At 30.4% G+C, this 23,609-nt stretch overlaps 1 protein-coding gene across 1 annotated transcript in view; it reads left to right on the top strand.

The window, feature by feature from the left end:
- Positions 1-23,609, top strand: part of erbb4b (erb-b2 receptor tyrosine kinase 4b) — a 1,077,295-nt gene that overhangs the window by 790,535 nt on the left and 263,151 nt on the right. Inside the window, exons 8-10 of the mRNA XM_062068882.1 lie at positions 4,665-4,778; positions 5,388-5,514; positions 7,344-7,417. Coding sequence (XP_061924866.1) covers positions 4,665-4,778; positions 5,388-5,514; positions 7,344-7,417 — 315 coding nt within the window. The remainder of the gene's footprint in view (positions 1-4,664; positions 4,779-5,387; positions 5,515-7,343; positions 7,418-23,609) is intronic.

Raw genomic sequence — 23,609 nt, 5'->3', positions numbered from 1 at the left:
TCATGGAATTAACACATTATTATGCCTAATTTTGTTGTGATGCCCCGCTGGATGCATTAAACAATGTAACAAGGTTTTCCAATATAAATCAACTCAAGTTATGGAAAAAAATGCCAACATGGCACTGCCATATTTATTATTGAAGTCACAAAGTGCATTATTTTTTTTAACATGCCTCAAAACAGCAGCTTGGAATTTGGGACATGCTCTCCCTAAAAGCGCATGAGGAGGTTGAGGTGGGCGGGGTTGAGGTGGGGGAGGTTAAGGGGTAGCGGGGGGTGTATATTGTAGCGTCCCGGAAGAGTTAGTGCTGCAAGGGGTTCTGGGTATTTCTTCTGTTGTGTTTATGTTGTGTCAAGGTGCGGATGTTCTCCCGAAATGTGTTTGTCATTCTTGTTTGGTGTGGGTTCACAGTGTGGCGCATATTTGTAACAGTGTTAAAGTTGTTTATATGGTTACCCTCAGTGTGACCTGTATGGCTGTTGACCAAGTATGCATTGCATTCACTTGTGTGTTTGAAAAGCCGTAGATGTTATGTGATTGGGCCTTTAAGGTTTATTGGAGCTCTGTACTTCTCCCTACGTCCGTGTACCACTACGTACAGCGGTTTTCTAAAAAGTCATACATTTTACTGTTTGAAACCGATACCGATAATTTCCGATGTCACATTTTAAAGCATTTATCGGCCGATAATATTGGCAGTCCGATATTATCGGACATCTCTAGTCGTTATCCAATATGTCGGCTGATCTGTTTTGGATTTCCCAGCGTCGCTCTCATCAGCGTCACGGGTTGATTCCGATGTGCGTGGTTGAAGTAGCACGTCATTCAAGGTAACGGACAAGTGGCTTATCCAATCACATACAATTATTTAATTATCTCCTATTGAGAAGTCCCGGATCCTTGTGTGGAGCTCAGCGAACTACAAGGATCTGGCGAGAGTCAGGTTAATAATGTTGGTTTTGTTTGTATCTTACATTTACAAAAGGTAAACATGTTAGGCTATATTGTAGGCAGCTACACAACAGCTAAGCAAACACTAGCACACAGGTTGAACATAAATAACTGTCCTTGACTGAAAAAGATTGCAGTCTAAAACAGTATGGCGTGAAATTACTGCTAAAACTCCACAAACACACACAAATGTTTCACAACCTCAAAACAATGTTCCACAAACGCACTCATATCCGCAAGTAGAAAAACGATTATCTTCAAGGTAATACTTTTGGCATGGTTTTTTCACTTTTTGTCCCACACGTGCAATATTTTATTTTCTCACCGGCAGAAACCGTAGTTCGCACTCTTCAACGACAGGTGGTGCTGCTGAGTCAATTTAAGGCCGACGGAGCCACTGCTCTGCGATGGTTGTCGCCCATTAATAACAGAAGAAGACGAAGAATGACAACAGTCACGACACGATCGGTTCGAGAAAACACGATCGGTCCAAGCATGCGTGAGGCTACGTCATTTCCGTAAACTTGTTTTACGTCAGTTATGACCGTGCCTGCCGTCACAAAGTTACCATAGTTTTATTTTTGTAAAGAAACTTGACTTAAGAATATAGGATCAATTGTATTTATTGCCTTTCAGACGTGACCTGACGGTGTACAAAAAGAACTGCACTTTTTATAGAATTTTTCAATCGATCAATGTTTATTTATATAGCCCTAAATCACAAGTGTCTCAAAGGGCTGCACAAGCCACAACGACATCCTCGGTACAGAGCCCACATAAGGGCAAGGAAAAACTCACCCCAGTGGGACGTCGATGTGAATGACATAGAGAAACCTTGGAGAGGGCCGCATATGTGGGTAACAAAATGAATCATAATCCTCACGAAAGGGTTAAAAAACAAGCGTCTTTTTGTGACTTTCTCACCATTTCCGGGTCTAAATTAAATGTCAAAGTTGACCAACTTGTGGGTTTATGTCCACAACCTTCTACTATCCAGGTGAGAGACATGATTTATAATCTAAAATTTACTTTCACCAACTCAGAGGCGATGCAGCAGCTCAATATGTCAATATAGCAGCGTAAGCTAGTTAGCTCTCTGTGATCACGGCACCGCGAAAAATAGTTTGTCTGTGTTAGCGCTTATAATAACAATATTGCTAATACTTGTTAATATTCAGGTCATTAGTATTGTTGGCGCTCTATGGCCGCAATAGTGTACTCCTATGATCTGCATTGTTAGCCACCTCGTACTTGCCATATTTTATGAGTTAGAATGCATAAGAAAAAGAGTGTTCTTGTCAGGGCTGGGCGATATATCGATACACTCGATATATCGCGGGTTTGTCTCTGTGCGATATAGAAAATGACTATATCGTGATATTCGGGTATACATTCTCACGCAGTTTCTTTTAGCTGCGGGCATTACACTACAGGCTCTTCTCACTCTTTCTTGTCTCTCCTTCTCACAGAGATACGTCACGTGTGCAAAGTCACATGGTAACGTTAGCTGTGAAGCTAACGGTGCGGTGCGGGTGGTAATACGAGAGAGAGAGAAGGTGTGAATCTGGTAACAAACGAAGGAAGAATTAATTCCCAAGAAAAACAGCACAGGGTCCATCGTCTGGTGGTGGTTTGGCTTCAAGCGGGAATATGTTAAACAATTATGCGGCAAAAGCGTTGCTACAAAAAGTAGCACCACTGCTAATGTAGCATCATTTGAAAAGTCACCCGCTAGAGAATGAAGAATGCTTGAAACTATGCATGTCAACATCTCCGTTCGGTTCCACACCAACAAAATGCCGAAGCAACCATCTCCACATCAACATCGTATGAAAAAAATAGTCAACACCAGAAGGAGATAACGTCCGCAGGAACCAGGCCCGGCCCTAACCAATCTGGCGCCCTAGGCAAGATTTTAGGTGGTGCCCCCCCACATCGGCAGTGAAGTGTATACACTCACAAGAAACCGAATAGCTTTGTCTTTGATCTTTTTTTTACTTAAAGAAAGCAAATTAACAATCAGAATTGTTAACAAGATAAAAAAAACTATGGATAAATAAATGAATACAAAAAATAAAAAATGAATATATGAAATACAATATTTTTTACATACATAAACACAAAATAAAACGTTGCATAAAATAAATAAAAAATACAATATAAATAAGGCACTGCACAAAACAAGATATCAAACCAGTATGACTTTAACAACTATATTACAAAAAAAGGGGATCCAACAGAGTTCTCTATTTGTGCTTTTTAATATTGCATTAACTAGAATGACTTACAAATTACTGTGCACCAGGGAGTACTGTAATTACCTAAAGTTACATTATTATTTTCCATAACAATTTAGCCCCCTCCACAATATTAACCCGAAGTTTAAACAGAACTAGCTATTTATTGATTAGGAATTGCCGAATCATGTAACATTAGCTTAATGCTAAAGGTTACTATCACATTCTGTAACAGACAAATAATTCCATGTAGGCTAACGTTACCTACCTGCTACCTCTGTCTTTTTCTCGTTTCTCCTCCTCTTCTTTTCTATTTTTTCTTCCCTGGGCACCTGACAGTTTTGGCCGTTTTGACATCTTGTGTTGATTTTTTGACGTGGTGACGTCCAAAAAGAGTCATGGTACGGGAAGGGAGGGGGCGCACCGTGCGGGGGGAGGGGGGTCCGTAATGTTGTAACAAATAATATTTCTATTGAATAGGCTTTACTTTGCATTTTAATTAACGTGGGATTATTTTATGTATTTTAGAAATAATAGTACCAACTTTTTTATTTTTTTCCTCCAACATTTGTGGCACTGGCGTGGCGCCCCCTGATGGACGGCGCCCTTAGCATTTGCCTATACGGCCTATGCCACGGGCCGGCCCTGGCAGGAACCTACCACATAGCGAAGGACATACACTATTTGATCTCCTATTATGCAGCTCATTTTTATTTGACACTTATTGAAATATCTTGTGTGACATCATGCACAAAAGTGCACTTTATTTGTTTTAAACTATTGTGGGGGCGTTCTGTACAAAAAGTGCACTTTAATTGAGTGTTGTTTTGAGAAGTCATCTTAGTGACATCATGCACAAAAGTGCACTAATAACTTGTTTTAAAATGTCTCTGACAATCTTGCACTTTCTGTTTTGGAAATGACATGAATGTTTGTGCCGCTGCTTAATAACTGTTTAATAAATACACTTTTGGTAAATTGACTTAGTTGTGATTTCCCTCTCTGCATGAAAGTTTAAAATGAGCATATATTAATGCAAGAATATTTTAATGTAAACACATAGAATCATCATACTGCTGTGATTATATGCATCAATTGTTCATTCAAGGCTAAGGAGAAATATCGAGATATATATCGTGTATCGTGACATGGCCTAAAAATATCGAGATATTAATAAAAGGCCATATCGCCCAGCCCTAGTTCTTGTCCTGCATAGGGATTGTGAACATTCCAAAAAATGCAGTTCCCCTGTAATTATTTTGTGGAAATGTACGTTCATCTTGATTGCAACAGAAAATAAGTCCTCTCTAACTGCAACTCGCAATCTTCCGAAATGTCTTTTTTTCTTTCACTCCGTCAGAAAGAGGAAAGTAACTTTGTGTCTCTGCCATCACAAAGTGCAAAAGTGCCCACTTGCATGAAAAACTGCTGCCTTCAGTGTTTACCATTCACAGTGTTTTGTTTGTCGTTTAGATAACTTTGTGGTGGACCAGAGCTCCTGTGTGAAAGCGTGTCCCAGTAACAAGATGGAGGTGGAGGAGAACCGCATCAAGATGTGCATTCCTTGTACTGACATCTGCCCAAAAGGTGAATCATCAGTATTTTCAGTTCTGGTCATGGAAAGTGATGGAAGCAGATCAGAATCATATCCATATTTAAGTGTTACTTCTTTCTAAAAACTCCTATAGTCATATTTACATCAGCTAATGTCTCGTGTGGTACAAAGTGCTTGGATTCGAGTGTCCTTGGTTAGAGTCAGAGTGCTGTCTTTGTTGAGACTGCCATTACATTCCTAAGATAAGAAGCACAGCTAGACTGGGGAAACAGCAGGTGGGGGGGACAGGAGAAGGAGGAAGTAGAGAGGAGTTCCGGGGTTTTGGTAGACCGATCTGGACCGGGCTAGGGAATGCTTGGGTGCTGGATTGGTCTCAGGTTTGTCCTCTAAGCTTGGAGAATAAACCACAAAATACCAACTTCTGCCTGGTGATTGAATATAAACAACAGCATATTGCCATAAAAAGAATCTGGGAGAGACTAGCAATTTGAATTCCCCATTGGAGGAATGCTGGTCGACGCAACAAAAGCATTGGTATTTTTGTGTGATATTTTGTTCCAATTATTTCAAAATAACTCTCCTTTAAAGATGGCATTTCTGTGCTTGATGAATACGTGTTGCCTCCTGACTTTGTGCTGCAGCGTGCGATGGCATTGGCACCGCCAGCCTGCAGACGGCCCAGACTGTGGACTCCAGTAACATTGACAAGTTTGTCAATTGCACCAAAATAAACGGCAATTTGGTTTTCCTCATCACTGGAATCAAAGGGTGAGACGATATATGTGTGTTTCTCTGTCTGTCTGTCTGCTAGTTACCTGCGGGTTTTGATGAAACTTTCAGAAAATGTCAAAAACAAGTGATCACATAATGTTAACTAAGGATGTCCCGATCAGCATTTTTGGCCTCCGATTTCATCTTTTGTCCTCATATTTTAGTGAAGTGAATTACATTTATATAGCGCTTTACATAGTGAAACCCAATATCTAAGTTACATTTAAACCAGTGTGGGTGGCACTGGGAGCAGGTGGGTAAAGTGTCTTGCCCAAGGACACAACGGCAGTGACTAGGATGGCGGAAGCGGGGATCGAACCTGCAACTCTCAAGTTGCTGGCACGGCTGCTCTACCAACCGAGCTATACCGCCCCAAGTCCCGTACCAATACTTTGACAATGTTATTAGATTATAAAAAAGTAGAGATGTCCGATAATGGCTTTTTTGCCGATATCCGATATTCCGATATTGTCCAACTCTTAATTACAGATTCCGATATCAACTGATACCGATATATACAGTCGTGGAATAACACATTATTATGCCTAATTTTGTTGCGATAAATAAATAAATAAATAAATAAATAAATAAATAAATAAATAAATAAATCAAAGCAAGTTATGGGAAAAATGCCAACATAGCACTGCCATATTTAGTATCGAAGTCAAAAAGTGCATTATTTTTTTAACATGCCTCAAAACAGCAGCTTGGAAATAGGAACATGCTCAGGTTGAGGTTGGGGGGGGCAGGGTTGAGGTGAGGGGTGGGGGGTAATGGGGGGTGTATATTGTAGCATCCCGGAAGAGTTAGTGCTGCAAAGGGGTTCTGGGTATTTGTCATGTTGTGTTTATGTTGTGTTACGGTGCGGATGTTCTCCCGAAATGTGTTTGTCATTCTTGTTTGGTGTGGCTTCACAGTGTGGCACATATTTGTAACAGTGTTTAAAGTTGTTTAGACGGCTACCCTCAGTGTGACCTGTATGGCTGTTGACCAAGTATGAATGCATTCACTTGTGTGTGTGAAAAGCCGTAGGTATTATGTGATTGGACCGGCACGCAAAGGCAGTGCCTTTAAGGTTTATTGGCGCTCTGTACTTCTCCCTCCGTCCGTGTACACAGCGGCGTTATAAAAAGTCATACATTTTACTTTTTGAAACCGATACCGATAATTTCCGAACCAATACCGATAATTTCCGATATTACATTTTAAAGCATTTATCGGCCGATAATATCGGTCCATGACGATGACTTCTGCTTTGTTTGATCAGCCGTTTTACTGCCGTGTTACAGACACTGTTTGGAAACAATGAAGTTATGTAAATAAATCACATTTCACAACGTATACATCTGCGGCCTATAGTCCAGTGCGGCTAATATATGGAAACCACTTTTACCCCACACTTTTGTGGGTGCGGCTTATACACCGGTGCACTCTATAGTCTGGAAAATATGGTAGCCCTACTGCCACTTGCAATGTCTGCGAAATTATAATTTCAAGGGTTGGTACTAGCAAAGCTGCGTTCAACACCACACATTAGGGCGGTGTGGCGCCCTAATGACACTGCAGCGCTCCAATAAAACACACTCAGATCTTCTGTTTCTTAGCCGATACTACATAAAAAATAACGTAAAATAACGCAGTAACGCATCATGTAGTAACGGTAACCGAGTTACTGAATATAAAAAATAACACGTTAGACTACTAGTTACCGCCGAAATTAACGGTGTTACAGTAACATGTTACTTTGTAACGTGTTAGTCCCAACACTGTTAATAAACCATTGCAATATTGTTTTGTTGGTCTAATTCCGCCACTATCTTTCACAGGGATGTCTACCACAACATTGAAGCTTTGGACCCGGAAAAACTGAATGTTTTTCGCACAGTTCGGGAGATAACAGGTACATTCTATTTGTGTTTTCTCTCGTACGCCACAGTACGTACAAAATCTACACTATCTTGTGCTTGTCAAGACTTGGTCCTTGGGTTGTGTTTCTCCGGAAGGCAACGGAAAATTGGCGCGGGCAAGGCGTGAATTTAAATACATGATTTATTTTAACACTAATAAACTACAAAGAAAGGAAGCAAACAAAAGGCGCGCACAATGGCGGAAATACAAAACTTGGGTATAAACACAAAACTTGCACAAAGGCAGAAACTATGAACAATAAAACAAAAACACTAACTGTGGCATTAATAAACAAAACTTACTTGACAAGGAACTGTGACATGACATGAAGTAGAGGGATGAAAAAGTGTGAGGTCGCCAGGACGAACAACAGAAACAGACAGATTTAAATAGTGACATGATCAGTGAAAACAGGTGCGTGACTCAAAACGTGGAACAGGTGCGTGACAAGACAGGTGAAAACTAATGAGTTGCTATGGAAACAAACAAAACAAGGAAGTGCAACCAGGAACTAAAAAGAGTTCAAAAAACAAACACATGGCCAAAACAAAAACATGAACAGACATGACAGTGCTGTTCACGACAATGCAAAAGTCTTAGGCCACCACTAGATTCTTCAATTGTTTTGGTTCCAGATTCTGCCCTGGCAGAGGTCTAACACAGTCTGTTCTAGTTCATGGTGAATCCTACACATCATGCAATCACATATTTACAGTACCGGTATAATGGCTACTTGTATGCTTCAACAGAAAGACAACTATAAATTAATCAATTAAAATACAGATTTTCACAGTATTTTTTATCAAGATTCATCCACAGTGTGTACAATTTACTCGGAAAATACTGAAAATGTTTAAAAAGTACCGTGAGAATGGAAAAATACTGCACAGGTGTTTTTGTGTTACAAATTATGTCCCTAAATCCCTATATAGCCCTAAATCACGAGGGCTATATAACAGTGTCTGTGTTCACTAGTAATAAACATTATATTACACTGGTAATAAACATCATATTACACTGGTAATAAACATTATATTACACTAGTAATAAACATCATATTCTACTAGTAATACACATATTGCACTAGTAATAAACATCATATTACACTGGTAATAAACATTATATTACACTAGTAATAAACATCATATTCTACTAGTAATACACATATTACACTAGTAATAAACATCATATTACACTGGTAATAAAACACCATTTTACACTAGTAATAAACATTATATTACACTAGTAATAAACATCATATTCTACTAGTAATACACATATTACACTAGTAATAAACATCATATAACACTGGTAATAAAATACCATTTTACACTAGTAATAAACATTATATTACACTAGTAATAAACATCATATTCTACTAGTAATACACATATTACACTAGTAATAAACATCATATTACACTGGTAATAAAACACCATTTTACACTAGTAATAAACATTATATTACACTAGTAATAAACATCATATTCTACTAGTAATACACATATTACACTAGTAATAAACATCATATTACACTGGTATTAAAACACCATATTACAGTAGTATTAAACATCATATTACACTGGTAATAAACATTATATTACACTAGTAATAAACATCATATTCTACTAGTAATACACATATTACACTAGTAATAAACATCATATTACACTGGTAATAAACATTAAATTACACTAGTAATAAACATCATATTCTACTAGTAATACACATATTACACTAGTAATAAACATCATATTACACTGGTAATAAAACACCATTTTACACTAGTAATAAACATTATATTACACTAGTAATAAACATCATATTCTACTAGTAATACAAATATTACACTAGTAATAAACATCATATTACACTGGTAATAAAACACCATTTTACACTAGTAATAAACATTATATTACACTAGTAATAAACATCATATTCTACTAGTAATACACATATTACACTAGTAATAAACATCATATTACACTGGTAATAAAACACCATTTTACACTAGTAATAAACATTATATTACACTAGTAATAAACATCATATTCTACTAGTAATACACATATTACACTAGTAATAAACATCATATTACACTGGTATTAAAACACCATATTACAGTAGTAATAAACATCATATTACACTAGTAATAAACAACACAAATACACTGGTAATAAACACCATATTACACTAGTAATAAACATCATATTACACTGGTAATAAACATCACATTACACTGGTAATAAAACACCATATTACACTAGTAATAAACATCATATTACACTAGTAATAAACATCATATTACACTGGTAATAAAACACCATATTACACTAGTAATAAACATATTTCACTGGTAATAAATATCATATTACACTGGTAATAAACATCATATTACACTAGTAATAAACATCATATTGCACTAGTAATAAACATCATATTACACTGGTCATAAACATCATATTACACTGGTAATAAACATCATATTACACTGGTAATAAAACACCATTTTACACTAGTAATAAACATTATATTACACTAGTAATAAACATCATATTACACTAGTAATATGCATATTACACTAGTAATAAACATCATATTACACTGGTAATAAAACACCATAATGCACTCGTAATAAACATCATATTACTATGGTAATAAACACCAACAATACACTAGTAATAAACAGCATATTACACTAGTAATAAACATCATAGTACACTAGTAATAAACATCATAATACACTGGTAATAAACATCATATTACACTAGTAATAAACATAATACACTGGTAATAAACATCATATTACACTAGTAATAAACATAATACACTGGTAATAAACATCATATTACACTGGTAGTAAACATCATATTACACTGGTAATAAAACACCATTTTACACTAGTAATAAAAATTATATTACACTAGTAATAAACATCATATTACACTAGTAATACGCATATTACACTAGTATTAAACATCATATTACACTGGTAATAAAACACCATAATGCACTCGTATTAAACATCATATTACTATGGTAATAAACACCAAAAATACACTAGTAATAAACACCATATTACACTAGTAATAAACATCATAGTACACTAGTAATAAACATCATAATACACTGGTAATAAACATCATATTACACTAGTAATAAACATAATACACTGGTAATAAACATCATATTACACTAGTAATAAACATAATACACTGGTAATAAACATCATATTACACTGGTAGTAAACATCATATTACACTGGTAATAAAACACCATTTTACACTAGTAATAAAAATTATATTACACTAGTAATAAACATCATATTACACTAGTAATACGCATATTACACTAGTATTAAACATCATATTACACTGGTAATAAAACACCATAATGCACTCGTATTAAACATCATATTACTATGGTAATAAACACCAAAAATACACTAGTAATAAACACCATATTACACTAGTAATAAACATCATAGTACACTAGTAATAAACATCATAATACACTGGTAATAAACATCATATTACACTAGTAATAAACATAATACACTGGTAATAAACATCATATTACACTAGTAATAAACATAATACACTGGTAATAAACATCATATTACATTGGTAGTAAACATCATATTACACTGGTAATAAAACACCATTTTACACTAGTAATAAACATTATATTACACTAGTAATAAACATCATATTACACTAGTAATACGCATATTACACTAGTATTAAACATCATATTACACTGGTAATAAAACACCATAATGCACTCGTAATAAACATCATATTACTATGGTAATAAACACCAAAAATACACTAGTAATAAACACCATATTACACTAGTAATAAACATCATAGTACAGTAGTAATAAACATCATAATACACTGGTAATAAACATCATATTACACTAGTAATAAACATAATACACTGGTAATAAACATCATATTACACTAGTAATAAACATAATACACTGGTAATAAACATCATATTACACTGGTAGTAAACATCATATTACACTGGTAATAAAACACCATTTTACACTAGTAATAAACATTATATTACACTAGTAATAAACATCATATTACACTAGTAATACGCATATTACACTGGTAATAAACATCATATTACACTAGTAATAAACATAATACACTGGTAATAAACATCATATTACACTAGTATTAAACATCATATTACACTGGTAATAAAACACCATAATGCACTCGTAATAAACATCATATTACTATGGTAATAAACACCAAAAATACACTAGTAACTATGGTAATAAACACCAAAAATACACTAGTAATAAACACCATATTACACTAGTAATAAACATCATAGTACACTAGTAATAAACATCATAATACACTGGTAATAAACATCATATTACACTAGTAATAAACATAATACACTGGTAATAAACATCATATTACACTAGTAATAAAACACCATAATGCACTCGTAATAAACATCATATTACTATGGTAATAAACACCAAAAATACACTAGTAATAAACACCATATTACACTAGTAATAAACATCATAGTACACTAGTAATAAACATCATAATACACTGGTAATAAACATCATATTACACTAGTAATAAACATAATACACTGGTAATAAACATCATATTACACTAGTAATAAACATAATACACTGGTAATAAACATCATATTACACTGGTAGTAAACATCATATTACACTGGTAATAAAACACCATTTTACACTAGTAATAAACATTATATTACACTAGTAATAAACATCATATTACACTAGTAATACGCATATTACACTGGTAATAAACATCATATTACACTAGTAATAAACATAATACACTGGTAATAAACATCATATTACACTAGTATTAAACATCATATTACACTGGTAATAAAACACCATAATGCACTCGTAATAAACATCATATTACTATGGTAATAAACACCAAAAATACACTAGTAACTATGGTAATAAACACCAAAAATACACTAGTAATAAACACCATATTACACTAGTAATAAACATCATAGTACACTAGTAATAAACATCATAATACACTGGTAATAAACATCATATTACACTAGTAATAAACATAATACACTGGTAATAAACATCATATTACACTAGTAATAAACATAATACACTGGTAATAAACATCATATTACACTGGTAGTAAACATCATATTACACTGGTAATAAAACACCATTTTACACTAGTAATAAACATTATATTACACTAGTAATAAACATCACATTACACTAGTAATACGCATATTACACTAGTAATAAACATCATATTACACTGGTAATAAAACACCATAATGCACTCGTAATAAACATCATATTACTATGGTAATAAACACCAAAAATACACTAGTAATAAACACCATATTACACTAGTAATAAACATCATAGTACACTAGTAATAAACATCATATTACACTAGTAATAAACATAATACACTGGTTATAAACATCATATTACACTAGTAATAAACATAATACACTAGTAATGAACATCATAGTACACTAGTAATAAACATCATAATACACTGGTAATAAACATCATATTACACTAGTAATAAACATAATACACTGGTAATAAACATCATATTACACTGGTAGAAAACATCATATTACACTGGTAATAAAACACCATTTTACACTAGTAATAAACATTATATTACACTAGTAATAAACATCATATTACACTAGTAATACGCATATTACACTAGTAATAAACATCATATTACACTGGTAATAAAACACCATAATGCACTAGTAATAAACATCATATTACTATGGTAATAAACAACACAAATACACTGGTAATAAACACCATATTACACTACTAATAAACATAATATTACACTGGTAATAAAACACCATATTACACTAGTAATAAACATCATATTACACTAGTAATAAACATCATATTACACTGGTAATAAAACACCATATTACACTAGTAATAAACATCATATTACACTGGTAATAAACATCATATTACACTAGTAATAAACATCATATTACACTGGTAATAAACATCAAAAATACACTGGTAATAAACACCATATTACACTTGTAATAAACATCATATTACACTGGTAATAAATATCATTTTACACTGGTAATAAACATCATATTACACTAGTAATAAACATCATATTACACTGGTAATAAACATCATATTACACTAGTAATAAACATCATATTGCACTAGTAATAAACATCATATTACACTGGTAATAAACATCATATTACACTGGTAATAAAACACCATTTTACACTAGTAATAAACATTATATTACACTAGTAATAAACATCATATTACACTAGTAATACGCATATTACACTAGTAATAAACATCATATTACACTGGTAATAAAACACATTAATGCACTCGTAATAAACATCATATTACTATGGTAATAAACACAAAAATACACTAGTAATAAACACCATATTACACTAGTAATACACATCATAGTACACTAGTAATAAACATCATAATACACTGGTAATAAACATCATATAACACTAGTAATAAACATAATACACTGGTAATAAACATCATATTAAACTAGTAATAAACATAATACACTGGTAATAAACATCATATTACACTGGTAGTAAACATCATATTACACTGGTAATAAAACACCATTTTACACTAGTAATAAACATTATATTACACTAGTAATAAACATCATATTACACTAGTAATACGCATATTACACTAGTAATAAACATCATATTACACTGGTAATAAAACACCATAATGCACTCGTAATAAACATCATATTACTATGGTAATAAACACCAAAAATACACTAGTAATAAACACCATATTACACTAGTAATAAACATCATAGTACACTAGTAATAAACATCATATTACACTAGTAATAAACATAATACACTGGTTATAAACATCATATTACACTAGTAATAAACATAATACACTAGTAATGAACATCATAGTACACTAGTAATAAACATCATAATACACTGGTAATAAACATCATATTACACTAGTAATAAACATAATACACTGGTAATAAACATCATATTACACTGGTAGAAAACATCATATTACACTGGTAATAAAACACCATTTTACACTAGTAATAAACATTATATTACACTAGTAATAAACATCATATTACACTAGTAATACGCATATTACACTAGTAATAAACATCATATTACACTGGTAATAAAACACCATAATGCACTAGTAATAAACATCATATTACTATGGTAATAAACAACACAAATACACTGGTAATAAACACCATCTTACACTACTAATAAACATAATATTACACTGGTAATAAAACACCATATTACACTAGTAATAAACATCATATTACACTAGTAATAAACATCATATTACACTGGTAATAAAACACCATATTACACTAGTAATAAACATATTTCACTGGTAATAAACATCAAAAATACACTGGTAATAAACACCATATTACACTTGTAATAAACATCATATTACACTGGTAATAAATATCATATTACACTAGTAATAAACATCATATTACACTAGTAATAAACATCATATTACACTGGTAATAAACATCATATTACACTAGTAATAAACATCATATTGCACTAGTAATAAACATCATATTACACTGGTAATAAACATCATATTACACTGGTAATAAAACACCATTTTACACTAGTAATAAACATTATATTACACTAGTAATAAACATCATATTACACTAGTAATACGCATATTACACTAGTAATAAACATCATATTACACTGGTAATAAAACACATTAATGCACTCGTAATAAACATCATATTACTATGGTAATAAACACAAAAATACACTAGTAATAAACACCATATTACACTAGTAATAAACATCATAGTACACTAGTAATAAACATCATAATACACTGGTAATAAACATCATATTACACTAGTAATAAACATAATACACTGGTAATAAACATCATATTAAACTAGTAATAAACATAATACACTGGTAATAAACATCATATTACACTGGTAGTAAACATCATATTACACTGGTAATAAAACACCATTTTACACTAGTAATAAACATTATATTACACTAGTAATAAACATCATATTACACTAGTAATACGCATATTACACTAGTAATACGCATATTACACTAGTAATTAACATCATATTACACTGGTAATAAAACACCATAATGCACTAGTAATAAACATCATATTACTATGGTAATAAACAACACAAATACACTGGTAATAAACACCATATTACACTACTAATAAACATAATATTACACTGGTAATAAAACACCATATTACACTAGTAATAAACATCATTTTACACTAGTAATAAACATCATATTACACTGGTAATAAAACACCATATTACACTAGTAATAAACATATTTCACTGGTAATAGACATCAAAAATACACTGGTAATAAACACCATATTACACTTCTAATAAACATCATATTACACTGGTAATACATATCATATTACACTGGTAATAAACATCATATTACACTAGTAATAAACATCATATTGCACTAGTAATAAACATCATATTACACTGGTAATAAACATCATATTACACTGGTAATAAAACACCATTTTACACTAGTAATAAACATTATATTACACTAGTAATAAACATCATATTACACTAGTAATACGCATATTACACTAGTAATAAACATCATATTACACTGGTAATAAAACACCATAATGCACTCGTAATAAACATCATATTACTATGGTAATAAACACCAAAAATACACTAGTAATAAACACCATATTACACTAGTAATGAACATCATAGTACACTAGTAATAAACATCATAATACACTGGTAATAAACATCATATTACACTAGTAATAAACATAATACACTGGTAATAAACATCATATTACACTAGTAATAAACATAATACACTGGTAATAAACATCATATTACACTGGTAGTAAACATCATATTACACTGGTAATAAAACACCATTTTACACTAGTAATAAACATTATATTACACTAGTAATAAACATCATATTACACTAGTAATACACATATTACACTAGTAATAAACATCATATTACACTGGTAATAAAACACCATAATGCAATCGTAATAAACATCATATTACTATGGTAATAAACACCAAAAATACACTAGTAATAAAAAACCATATTACACTAGTAATAAACATCATAGTACACTAGTAATAAACATCATAATACGCTGGTAATAAACATCATATTACACTAGTAATAAACATAATACACTGGTAATAAACATCATATTACACTGGTAGTAAACATCATATTACACTGGTAATAAAACACCATTTTACACTAGTAATACACATTATATTACACTAGTAATAAACATCATATTACACTAGTAATACGCATATTACACTAGTAATAAACATCATATTACACTGGTAATAAAACACCATAATGCAATCGTAATAAACATCATATTACTATGGTAATAAACACCAAAATTACACTAGTAATAAACACCATATTACACTAGTAATAAACATCATAGTACACTAGTAATAAACATCATAATACGCTGGTAATAAACATCATATTACACTAGTAATAAACATAATACACTGGTAATAAACATCATATTACACTAGTAATAAACATAATACACTGGTAATAAACATCATATTACACTGGTAGTAAACATCATATTACACTGGTAATAAAACACCATTTTACACTAGTAATAAACATTATATTACACTAGTAATAAACATCATATTACACTAGTAATATGCATATTACACTAGTAATAAACATCATATTACACTGGTAATAAAACACCATAATGCAATCGTAATAAACATCATATTACCATGGTAATAAACACCAAAAATACACTAGTAATAAACACCATATTACACTAGTAATAAACATCATAGTACACTAGTAATAAACATCATAATACGCTGGTAATAAACATCATATTACACTAGTAATAAACATAATACACTGGTAATAAACATCATATTACACTAGTAATAAACATAATACACTGGTAATAAACATCATATTACACTGGTAGTAAACATCATATTACACTGGTAATAAAACACAATTTTACACTAGTAATAAACATTATATTACACTAGTAATAAACATCATATTACACTAGTAATACGCATATTACACTAGTAATAAACATCACATTACACTGGTAATAAAACACCATAATGCAATCGTAATAAACATCATATTACTATGGTAATAAACACCAAAAATACACTAGTAATAAACACCATATTACACTAGTAATAAACATCATAGTACACTAGTAATAAACATCATAATACACTGGTAATAAACATCATATTACACTAGTAATAAACATAATACACTGGTAATAAACATCATATTACACTAGTAATAAACATAATACACTGGTAATAAACATCATATTACACTGGTAGTAAACATCATATTACACTGGTAATAAAACACCATTTTACACTAGTAATAAACATTATATTACACTAGTAATAAACATCATATTACACTAGTAATACGCATATTACACTAGTAATAAACATCATATTACACTAGTAATATGCATATTACACTAGTAATACGCATATTACACTAGTAATAAACATCATATTACACTGGTAATAAAACACCATAATGCACTAGTAATAAACATCATATTACTATGGTAATAAACAACACAAATACACTGGTAATAAACACCATATTACACTACTAATAAACATAATATTACACTGGTAATAAAACACCATATTACACTAGTAATAAACATCATTTTACACTAGTAATAAACATCATATTACACTGGTAATAAAACACCATATTACACTAGTAATAAACATATTTCACTGGTAATAGACATCAAAAATACACTGGTAATAAACACCATATTACACTTGTAATAAACATCATATTACACTGGTAATAAATATCATTTTACACTGGTAATAAACATCATATTACACTAGTAATAAACATCATATTGCACTAGTAATAAACATCATATTACACTGGTAATAAACATCATATTACACTGGTAATAAAACACCATTTTACACTAGTAATAAACATTATATTACACTAGTAATAAACATCATATTACACTAGTAATATGCATATTACACTAGTAATAAACATCATATTACACTGGTAATAAAACACCATAATGCACTCGTAATAAACATCATATTACTATGGTAATAAACACCAAAAATACACTAGTAATAAACACCATATTACACTAGTAATAAACATCATAGTACACTAGTAATAAACATCATAATACACTGGTAATAAACATCATATTACACTAGTAATAAACATAATACACTGGTAATAAACATCATATTAAACTAATAATAAACATAATACACTGGTAATAAACATCATATTACACTGGTAGTAAACATCATATTACACTGGTAATAAAACACCATTTTACACTAGTAATAAACATTATATTACATTAGTAATAAACATCATATTACACTAGTAATACGCATATTACACTAGTAATAAATATCATATTACACTGGTAATAAAACACCATAATGCACTCGTAATAAACATCATATTACTATGGTAATAAACACCAAAAATACACTAGTAATAAACACCATATTACACTAGTAATAAACATCATAGTACACTAGTAATAAACATCATAATACACTGGTAATAAACATCATATTACACTAGTAATAAACATAATACACTGGTAATAAACATCATATTACACTAGTAATAAACATAATACACTGGTAATAAACATCATAGTACACTGGTAGTAAACATCATATTACACTGGTAATAAAACACCATTTTACACTAGTAATACACATTATATTACATTAGTAATAAACATCATATTACACTAGTAATACGCATATTACACTAGTAATAAACATCATATTACACTGGTAATAAAACACCATAATGCAACCGTAATAAACATCATATTACTATGGTAATAAACACCAAAAATACACTAGTAATAAAAAACCATATTACACTAGTAATAAACATCATAGTACACTAGTAATAAACATCATAATACGCTGGTAATAAACATCATATTACACTAGTAATAAACATAATACACTGGTAATAAACATCATATTACACTGGTAGTAAACATCATATTACACTGGTGTTAAACATCATATTACACTGGTAATAAAACACCATATTACACTAGTAATAAACATATTTCACTGGTAATAAACATCAAAAATACACTGGTAATAAACACCATATTACACTTGTAATAAACATCATATTACACTGGTAATAAATATCATATTACACTAGTAATAAACATCATATTACACTAGTAATAAACATCATATTACACTGGTAATAAACATCATATTACACTAGTAATAAACATCATATTGCACTAGTAATAAACATCATGTTACACTGGTAATAAACATCATATTACACTGGTAATAAAACACCATTTTACACTAGTAATAAACATTATATTACACTAGTAATAAACATCATATTACACTAGTAATACGCATATTACACTAGTAATAAACATCATATTACACTGGTAATAAAACACATTAATGCACTCGTAATAAACATCATATTACTATGGTAATAAACACAAAAATACACTAGTAATAAACACCATATTACACTAGTAATAAACATCATAGTACACTAGTAATAAACATCATAATACACTGGTAATAAACATCATATTACACTAGTAATAAACATAATACACTGGTAATAAACATCATATTAAACTAGTAATAAACATAATACACTGGTAATAAACATCATATTACACTGGTAGTAAACATCATATTACACTGGTAATAAAACACCATTTTACACTAGTAATAAACATTATATTACACTAGTAATAAACATCATATTACACTAGTAATACGCATATTACACTAGTAATAAACATCATATTACACTGGTAATAAAACACCATAATGCACTCGTAATAAACATCATATTACTATGGTAATAAACACCAACAATACACTAGTAATAAACACCATATTACACTAGTAATAAACATCATAGAACACTAGTAATAAACATCATAATACACTGGTAATAAACATCATATTACACTAGTAATAAACATAATACACTGGTAATAAACATCATATTACACTGGTAGTAAACATCATATTACACTGGTAATAAAACACCATTTTACACTAGTAATACACATTATATTACACTAGTAATAAACATCATATTACACTAGTAATACGCATATTACACTAGTAATAAACATCATATTACACTGGTAATAAAACACCATAATGCAATCGTAATAAACATCATATTACTATGGTAATAAACACCAAAAATACACTAGTAATAAACACCATACTACACTAGTAATAAACATAGTAGTACACTAGTAATAAACATCATAATACGCTGGTAATAAACATCATATTACACTAGTAATAAACATAATACACTGGTAATAAACATCATATTACACTAGTAATAAACATAATACACTGGTAATAAACATCATATTACACTGGTAGTAAACATCATATTACACTGGTAATAAAACACCATTTTACACTAGTAATAAACATTATATTACACTAGTAATAAACATCATATTACACTAGTAATACGCATATTACACTAGTAATAAACATCATATTACACTGGTAATAAAACACCATAATGCAATCGTAATAAACATCATATTACTATGGTAATAAACACCAAAAATACACTAGTAATAAACACCATATTACACTAGTAATAAACATCATAGTACACTAGTAATAAACGTCATAATACGCTGGTAATAAACATCATATTACACTAGTAATAAACATAATACACTGGTAATAAACATCATATTACACTAGTAATAAACATAATACACTGGTAATAAACATCATATTACACTGGTAGTAAACATCATATTACACTGGTAATAAAACACCATTTTACACTAGTAATAAACATCATATTACACTAGTAATAAACATCATATTACACTAGTAATACGCATATTACACTAGTAATAAACATCATATTACACTGGTAATAAAACACCATAATGCACTCGTAATAAACATCATATTACTATGGTAATAAACACAAAAATACACTAGTAATAAACACCATATTACACTAGTAATAAACATCATAATACACTGGTAATAAACATCATATTACACTGGTAGTAAACATCATATTACACTGGTAATAAAACACCATTTTACACTAGTAATAAACATTATATTACACTAGTAATAAACATCATATTACACTAGTAATACGCATATTACACTAGTAATACGCATATTACACTAGTAATTAACATCATATTACACTGGTAATAAAACACCATAATGCACTAGTAATAAACATCATATTACTATGGTAATAAACAGCACAAATACACTGGTAATAAACACCATATTACACTACTAATAAACATAATATTACACTGGTAATAAAACACCATATTACACTAGTAATAAACATCATTTTACACTAGTAATAAACATCATATTACACTGGTAATAAAACACCATATTACACTAGTAATAAACATATTTCACTGGTAATAGACATCAAAAATACACTGGTAATAAACACCATATTACACTTCTAATAAACATCATATTACACTGGTAATACATATCATATTACACTGGTAATAAACATCATATTACACTAGTAATAAACATCATATTGCACTAGTAATAAACATCATATTACACTGGTAATAAACATCATATTACACTGGTAATAAAACACCATTTTACACTAGTAATAAACATTATATTACACTAGTAATAAACATCATATTACACTAGTAATACGCATATTACACTAGTAATAAACATCATATTACAATGGTAATAAAACACCATAATGCACTCGTAATAAACATCATATTACTATGGTAATAAACACCAAAAATACACTAGTAATAAACACCATATTACACTAGTAATAAACATCATAGTACACTAGTAATAAACATCATAATACACTGGTAATAAACATCATATTACACTAGTAATAAACATAATACACTGGTAATAAACATCATATTAAACTAATAATAAACATAATACACTGGTAATAAACATCATATTACACTGGTAGTAAACATCATATTACACTGGTAATAAAACACCATTTTACACTAGTAATAAACATTATATTACACTAGTAATAAACATCATATTACACTAGTAATACGCATATTACACTAGTAATAAACATCATATTACACTGGTAATAAAACACCATAATGCACTCGTAATAAACATCATATTACTATGGTAATAAACACCAAAAATACACTAGTAATAAACACCATATTACACTAGTAATGAACATCATAGTACACTAGTAATAAACATCATAATACACTGGTAATAAACATCATATTACACTAGTAATAAACATAATACACTGGTAATAAACATCATATTACACTAGTAATAAACATAATACACTGGTAATAAACATCATATTACACTGGTAGTAAACATCATATTACACTGGTAATAAAACACCATTTTACACTAGTAATACACATTATATTACACTAGTAATAAACATCATATTACACTAGTAATATGCATATTACACTAGTAATAAACATCATATTACATTGGTAATAAAACACCATAATGCAATCGTAATAAACATCATATTACTATGGTAATAAACACCAAAAATACACTAGTAATAAAAAACCATATTACACTAGTAATAAACATCATAGTACACTAGTAATAAACATCATAATACGCTGGTAATAAACATCATATTACACTAGTAATAAACATAATACACTGGTAATAAACATCATATTACACTGGTAGTAAACATCATATTACACTGGTAATAAAACACCATTTTACACTAGTAATACACATTATATTACACTAGTAATAAACATCATATTACACTAGTAATACGCATATTACACTAGTAATAAACATCATATTACACTGGTAATAAAACACCATAATGCAATCGTAATAAACATCATATTACTATGGTAATAAACACCAAAAATACACTAGTAATAAAAAACCATATTACACTAGTAATAAACATCATAGTACACTAGTAATAAAC

Source organism: Entelurus aequoreus, linkage group LG14 (genome assembly GCF_033978785.1).
Source record: "Entelurus aequoreus isolate RoL-2023_Sb linkage group LG14, RoL_Eaeq_v1.1, whole genome shotgun sequence".
NCBI lineage: Eukaryota > Metazoa > Chordata > Actinopteri > Syngnathiformes > Syngnathidae > Entelurus > Entelurus aequoreus.
The sequence above is the reverse complement of the archived record's forward strand: the minus strand, read 5'-3'. Positions and strand labels throughout refer to the sequence as shown.